The sequence below is a fragment of the Gavialis gangeticus genome, unplaced genomic scaffold (assembly GCF_001723915.1).
Source record: "Gavialis gangeticus isolate Ggan-Ray unplaced genomic scaffold, GavGan_comp1, whole genome shotgun sequence".
Lineage (NCBI taxonomy): Eukaryota > Metazoa > Chordata > Crocodylia > Gavialidae > Gavialis > Gavialis gangeticus.
Window position 1 is genome coordinate 17,276,968 of NW_017729034.1, and position 7,778 is coordinate 17,284,745.

The 7,778-nt window shown below is 48.1% G+C and overlaps 1 protein-coding gene across 1 annotated transcript in view; it reads right to left on the reverse strand.

Moving 5' to 3' along the window:
* USP5 (ubiquitin specific peptidase 5) overlaps positions 1-7,778 on the reverse strand; it is a gene marked incomplete at its 5' end in the record, with an annotated part of 36,011 nt that overhangs the window by 16,255 nt on the left and 11,978 nt on the right. Inside the window, 4 exons of the mRNA XM_019526682.1 lie at positions 4,476-4,650; positions 4,953-5,106; positions 6,148-6,273; positions 6,549-6,627. Coding sequence (XP_019382227.1) covers positions 4,476-4,650; positions 4,953-5,106; positions 6,148-6,273; positions 6,549-6,627 — 534 coding nt within the window. The remainder of the gene's footprint in view (positions 1-4,475; positions 4,651-4,952; positions 5,107-6,147; positions 6,274-6,548; positions 6,628-7,778) is intronic.

The following is a 7,778-nucleotide window of genomic DNA, read 5'->3' on the forward strand; positions in this document are numbered from 1 at the left end:
GACCTGAACCTGTTCAGCCTCCACAAGAGAAGGCTGAGAGGGGATCTGGTGGCCATCTATAAACTGGCCAAGGGAGATCAGCAGGCAATGGGACAGTCCCTGTTCCCCCAAGCACTATTGGGAGTAAAACAAGGAATAACAGCCATAAGCTGACGGACAGTAGATTCAGGCTAGGTATCAGGAGGCACTGCTTCACAGTCAGGACAGCTAGGATCTGGAACCAACTTCCAAGGGAAGTGGTGCTGGCTCCTACCTTGGGGGTCTTCAAAAGGAAGCTAGATAGACACCTTGCTGGGGTTGTTTAACCCCCAGCATTCTTTCCTGCCATGGCAGGGGGTCGGAGTTGTTGATCTGCTCAGGTCCCTTCTGACCCCACCAACTATGAAACCATGAAGTCCAATGGTCACAAACTCCTGGAAGACCACTTTAGGCTGGACATAAGGAATAACCTTTTTACTGTCCAAGTCCCCAAGGCCTGGAATAGACTCCCCACAGAGGTGGTGCAAGCACCTACCCTGGACACCTTCAAGAAACATTCTGATGCCTCTCTTACTGGGATCCTTTGACCTTAGCTGACTTCCTGCTCCTTGGGCAGGGGGCTGGACCCAATGATCTTGTGAGGTCCCTTCCAGCCCTAGTGTCTATGAAGTCACTTTACACACATCTACATTGAATTCCATCTGCCATTTAGCTGCCCATTTACTCTATCGCACTAGATCTTCCTGTAGTTCCTTACAGTTCACCTTGGCCTTTACCACTGACAAATTTGTGTCACCCACAATTCTGGCCACCTCACTACTCACTTCCTTTTCCATATCATTTATGAATTTGTTAAATAGCACCGGTCCCAGCAGATCCCTGGGTTACCCAGCTGTTTACTTCTTTCCATCCTGAAAACTAGCCATTCATACGTATTCTTTTTTTTCTATACTTAAGCCAATTTCTGATCCACGAGTGGACCACCCCTGTCATCTCATGACTACCTAACTTAAGAGCCTTTAATAGGGGTTCTTGTCAAAAGGCTTTTTGGAAGTCCAGATACACCAAGTCAACTGGATCACCTTGAACTACCTGCTTATTGACACCCTCAAAGAACTCTAGTAGGTTGGTGAGGTATGATTCCCCTTTGACAGAACCTTGCTGATTTCTCCCCAGCAAGTCATGGTCATTCATGTCTTGAACGACTCTTTTATAATTGTTTCTATCAGTTTTCCAGGAATGGAAGTGCACTACCCTGCAGCTCACTGGACCACCCCCCGAGCCTTTTTTTAAATATTGGAGTAGCATTGGCAAACCTCCAGTCTTCTGAAAGTGAAGATATTTTTAGTGGTAGGTTGCATGCTACAGTTAGGACTTTGGCAATTTCTGCTCTGGACTCCTTCAGGACCCTAGAGTGAATGCCATCAGGTCCTGGTGATTTGCTGCTTTTAGTTTACCAATTTCCTCTGGGACCTTATCAACCAAAACCTCTGTTTGAGTCAGCTCCACAAACCTGTCCCCTGAGAGGAATAGACCTGGTGTGGGAATCTCCCAAACATGCAAAGAATGCATTTAGTTTCTCAGCAACAGCTCTGTCATCCTTTTGGGCCCCTTTCAGACCCTGATCATCCAAAGGCGTGACTCCCTGGCAGGTCTTCAGCTTCTACTGTACTCTAAGAAATTTTTATTGTTATCTTTTATGTCTCTAGCCAGTTTCTCTTTAAATTCTCTCTTAGCTTTTATTACTTCAGTTTTATATTTAATTTGCCCAAGTTTGTGCTCTTTCCCCCCCAACCCCACATTAGGATTTGGCCTTTCACTAGGGAGGCATTTCCTGAGGACTGCCCTGCCACAAGGAGCCCCACCACACCATCCTCCCCAGCAGGTTGTAGTTTTAGGTCACTCCCCAGGACCAACGCAGGCCTACTTACCCTGGTCTTGCTTCCTCTCACTAGGCTTTCTGATGTTCCTACTGAGCTGCTTGCTCCTGGGCACTCTGACACAGCCTCCTCTCAAACACATGTTGTCAGTCCCTGGCCCAACTCTCTCCAACCCCTTATAGGATGCCTCCCATCCAGAGGCTATGCTTCATCCTCCTTCATAGCAGCCTGCATGCTGGCTGACACCTACCCTCTTTTGGCTGTAATGTCACCCATCACAGGGGACCTTCAGCCTCTTCTAAGCTCTGGCCCCGCCAGCTGGCATGTCAGTAGCTCTCCGCAGCCCTTGCAGGCTGCTCGCAGTCAGCTCAATTGCCCTTAGGCCTTCTGGTTCTGGCACCCTTGCACTGACCAGTCGAGGGTTCAGACAGTCAGTCTAGCAGCAAGTGACCTATCTCTCTACTCCACAGGGGTTTCCGCTCTGGGCCCCACCATAAATCCATCAACTCTCCTGGGCTTGCCTAGAGTCCCAGAGATCTTATGCCTGGCATCCTATTACTCTGCTGAGCTCATCTGAGCCCCTGGCCTCACCACTACCTATACTGAGGGGCTTGCCTAACCCCTCAGTAGGCTCACAAGCTGCAAGCTCCTCACTTTCCCTAGACTGAGCCATCTCCCCAGGGCTTGGGACCCCACTGGGTCCCCTAGGAACCTCCTTCTTCCCCGTAGTACCTAACCTGCCCTCTGAAATGTTCCTGGGAGCACCAGTACTCCGGCAGGCAGATGTTACTCCAGTGGCATCCCAACAGCAACTACCAGCTCTGCTCCTCAGGGCCTGCTCTTATACTGAGGCTGCGCAGCCCTGCCCCAATCAGGCAGCCTCCTGACTGTCATGCGACTCCCTGGTTGGCTCTGCAGTCACCTGCAGGCTGCCTCACAGCCTGCTCAGCCCCTTAAAGTGGCATGCACCCAGAAGCTTTGCCACCACACACCTCCCCACTTAAAATCCTTCCCAGGGAGCAGTGCCTCTCTGCCATTCCCCACTGTATAGGCTCTGGGAGAGGAGCCTGCAAGACCATACAGTGGCGACCACCCTTTCAAAAGTTAAATTACCATGACATTTTCTTATCTTCCTTCCCACATGGATGTCAAACCCTACTACATTGTGGTCACTATTGCAGAGCAGCTGAATAACACTTGCACCAAATCCTATGCATTACTTATGACCAAAGATCCTGGTTTTCTCTGATAAACCCTCCCCCCTCAATTTTTGGATCTATATATTAGTGGCATTTCATTTTAATCACAGAAAAAGGTGGATTTTAGGTTACTTTTTTTAATATCCAAAAATTGGGGATTTTTTTTTTTTTTTTAAATCAGAGAGAGCCAGGATCCCTGCTTATGACTAGGTCAAGAATGGCCTTTCCTCTTGTACGTTCCAGGACTAATTGCTCCAGAAAGCAATTTTTATAATGTCAGGTCTCTGCATCCCAGTCTGAGATTCAATTGACCCAGCCTTTGTGGGTGACTGAAGTTACCCATTATTACTGTGTTTTCTGCCTCTCTCAACTCGCTTAGAATTTCTAGCTCACTGCTGCCTTTCTGGTCTGTGGGGAGCAGGGGGGGTGGTCAACAGCATATCCCCAGATATACCTTTTTTCTACTGAAACATGGAATTTTTATGCTCAGAAATACTGTGGTACCCATCTTACCGGTTAAAAATGTCTACTCTATACAATTCAATGCAATCTTTGATACAGTGCCACTTTCCTCATCAGTATGACCTATTCTGTCATTCCTGTATAATTTGTATCCCGGTACAGTGTTCCATTGATTTTCCTCTTTCTACTATGTTTCCAAGATACCTAGTATGCCAATACAGTCAATTACTACTAAGTATTAAAGTTCCCCCTTCTTGGATCTCAGATTTCTGGCATAAGTATAAAAGCACTTATACTTTTTATTGTTGCCTCATTGGCTACTTGGAGTGGGACATTTTAATCAGTAGATTTGTGTGTTCATTCTGATCTTCTCTGTACTCCCACTGTGTTTCTTACCCCTATTGTTTATAGCTTCACCCCATAGGGTGTGTCAAACTGGTTACATTTGCTTCATGATTTCAAGTTTAGCTTGCAGCTTCAACATAGTTTTTAATAATACAAGATTCTGAAAAAACAAACAAAAGCAACTGCAGTTCCCTCTGCCTAGGCTTGTAACTCTTTTACACTTTGGGAGAGATTGGTTTTAAAAGTACAATTCAAATTAAGAACAGTAGAATTTTGAAGATGGGATGTCAAAAGCCAAATTTATGGTCTCCTATTACAATACTACAGATGTTGAAGCACAGTATTACAGGCTTCACATAACTACGTTAAACCTTGCCCACTGTAATCCTCAAGAGAAAGTGCAGCAAGACTGAGCCCAAGGTAAGGAGTTAAAGAGCTATCCCCAGTGCTGAAAGGGCTTCACCCTGGCTAACTTTTAGGGACCCACTAGCTCAGAACCTTGGTACGTAAGAACCCTGGGTAAAAGTCCTGCACCAGGTATTACAGAAGGGTTACACCATTACACACCTCACATCTTTAACCTACCCTGCTCCCCACCAACCAAACTCACTTGAGAGCCACAGACTTGGCCTGCAAAGCTGTGCTCCAGAAGTCATCCACCTGCTCTGGAGCCCCATAGGCCTCTAAGCAGGAGCTGAAAGGCACCTTGGCTCGGACCAGCTCAGGCAATGGCTGCTTCTCTTCCTCTGCCTGGCGCTTCTTCTCTTCATATTCTAGTAACTCATCTGTGGAAGACAGCGGAGTAAAAGACAGGCTCCACGTGCTCACAGACCCCTGACATTCTGTCAGAGTCTCACAGGCTAGAGTCACAGCAGGGGAATAGCCTGGTTCTAATTTCAGTGATGGACACCACCTCACCATACTGATGAAGTGCAAATGTCTCTGGAGAAGGCCAGCTCAGTTCCATGGAGTGAGCAGAAAGATTTAGTAGTGTGGGAGCAGGGTGTTCAGATCTTTTAGGGATTCTCCACCCTCAATTCAGGAAAGGGCTTGATATCCCCACTTCAACCACTCTCACGTTACTGACCTTTGTTGAGTGCAGCATCCATAGGCACAGGCAGCTGCATAATGTAGTCTACACGTTGAGTGTATTTCACCTTCTCTGTGGCGAGGCACTTGAGCTTCTCCTCCACTAGGAAACGGAAGACCTCGTTGGGGTTCTCCGAGCTGCGGCAGTTCCTCTGGCAAGTGAAAAAATGGAGATGGCTATGCTATTAGGATGGCTGGATAAAAAAAAGATCCACAGAAGCAGCTGCCCACTGTTTCCTGTAACTGTAGGAGCTGCTTCTCCAGCTTCCACCCTCCACTCAGCCCCAAAGTCCTGCCTAAAAGCAGTTTCATAGTTTCATAGATTAAGGGTCGGAAGGGACCTAGTAGATCTTCTAGCCCGACCCCCCGCCAGGGCGGGAGAACAACAAAAACCCCAAAAACAAGAAACGGGACTCAAATGAGTCCAGCCAGGTAGGCATCCAGCCTCTTCTTAAAGACCCCCAGGGTAGGGGCCAGCACCACTTCCCTTGGAAGTTGGTTCCAGCTCCTAGCCGCCCTAACTGTGAAGTAGTTCTTGCGGATGTCCAATCTGTACCTCCTCTCCATCAACTTGTGCCCATTACTCCTTGTTACGCCAGCGGGCGCCAGGGGAAACAGCGTCTCCCCCAAACCCTTCTGGTCCCCCCTAGTGAGTCTATAGACGGTCACCAGGTCCCCCCTCAGCCTTCTCTTGCGGAGGCTGAATAGGTTCAGGTCTCGCAGTCTCTCACTGTAGGGTCTGCCCTGTTGTCCCCGGATCATGCAGGTGGCCCTCCTCTGGACCCTCTTCATGTTGTCCACATCCCTCTTGAAATGGGGTGCACAGAACTGGACACAATACTCCAGCTGTGGCCTGACCAGCGTCGCGTAGAGGGGGAGGATGTCTGGGTAATTAATTAATTAATTATTAATTAATTAGTTGCATTGCAGCTGTGGAATGAACCATAAATAAAAAGGCTCTGGCTCACACAGGAGGTACTGGCAACACCATCTCCACCAGCAGCAACCACCAGTGTCCCAACTGCTAGTTCTGTGTCACTTGGTGCTTCAAAACAGCATGGACAATTCCTCTTTGTTGCTCCTTGTCTGCTTAAAAGTACCAGCCTCACCCACTGCACCTCAAAAATGGGAAAGGCCCCTTCCCTATTGCTGCACCTTCTAAGAATTTGGAGGGAACTTGACTTCATTTTTACCTCCACCATATTAATGAAGTGCAAGAAGAATTCCTGGGCATCTTGCTGACGATTGGTGGAAAATTCTGGGTGCCCTTTGCCAACAAGAGACTTAAACATACGAGGAGCTATGCCATTCTGCACACCCTGGAAGAAAGGAGGAGAGAGGGGTGATCACAGCCTTCCAAGTGTATGTCCCCAGAGTGTTCCTGTCCAGTCCTTGTCACATAGTTTATTAGGAGCCTGTGGCCTGGCTGAGCCTATAGAGCCTCTGTAAGAGATTTTCCCCTTCCCCCTCCATCCAAACACTTTAGTGTATCTGAAATTTAGCACAAGAGGTTGGACTAGGTGACCTCCAGCTGTACTTTTCTGTGATTCTACAATCCCCTCTCCCATGAGGATACTGAGGTCCTAGTCTTCACCTTCTGGTCTGGTTGTTCCCCATCTGCAGAGGCTGGTTTTGAATACTCTCCAGAAAGCAGTCCATGTCCCAGTTTGGCTCTGGAATGACACACCAATTCCTGTTAGTGTTGAGCTAATCATTGCTCCACTCTGCCTCTCCCCCTACCCCTCCCTAGCTTCTGGTCATGTCTGGAATTAGTTCAGTTCACCCTAACCTCAACACTTAGATGGACTTGCCCCAGCTAACCTTGCAGAGTTCTGTTCCCACAGCCATTATTCCTCTGTCCCACCTTACATTACCATCCTAAGACTTGAGCAATATCTCCAAAAGCCTTAACTATTCCTTGAGCAGTGGGTAAGAACATTAAGGGACAGCCTTGCCTCCTGATGAAAAGCAGCCATTGCTGGGCTGGGATACAGCAGTGACAGCTACATCTCACAGCAGCCAGGAAAGAAGCCACATACTAATTGGGTCTGCAAAGGTTACCAGGGAAGGTTCAGTGGAATTAGCCTGAGTCAGTACTGGCACCAATGGGAAAAGGCTTCACCCCTCCCTCACTAGCACTTTGATCGTATTTCCCAAAGTGAGAGACTGGGAAATGTTACCAACCTCTCCCCCTGTTCCTAGCTACCCATGCATCCCAATCCAACTAAACCCTCCCCCTTAGCAACTCTCTCCCACTCCCCTGCAGAAAAGCTTCCCTTCATAACCCAGCCCACTCTCCCACATGCCTAGAAGTTCCCCAGGCCTCCTCAACCCAAAGACCAACTACTCAGAACTGACAAGGTACCTACTTTCCAGAAACTGAGTAACTCCCCATGACTCAGAGTTCCCCCTCAGCTCTGAATTAGTTTCCACTCATCACTTTCCAAACAATTCCCCTTCTCAACAACCATCAGGCTCAAGAGTACCTTTTTTTACTGCTAGGGCTGAAAGAGCAGATATAGCAGAAAATATGTACATGCAGTATGAAGCTCTCCCAGAAAATCCTGTACTCCCTGTTCTGTACTTCCTCCCTGTCCTACTGAAAAGCATGTCACAGGAAGCAAGAGCAAAGAGCTTTGTAAATTACCTGTGTCAGACTAGCCTCACCTAAACCTCTTTGTTCTGTTTTGCTGCCAGAAATCAACTCTGCAGAGCCCAAAGCCATCTGCTGACAGCCAGGTATAGTACAGTCGCCAGGAGTCCCCCAGTGGCAGAACATGGTACTGTACTCTGCCAATTATTGCTTGGGGGGTAGGAGGGGAGG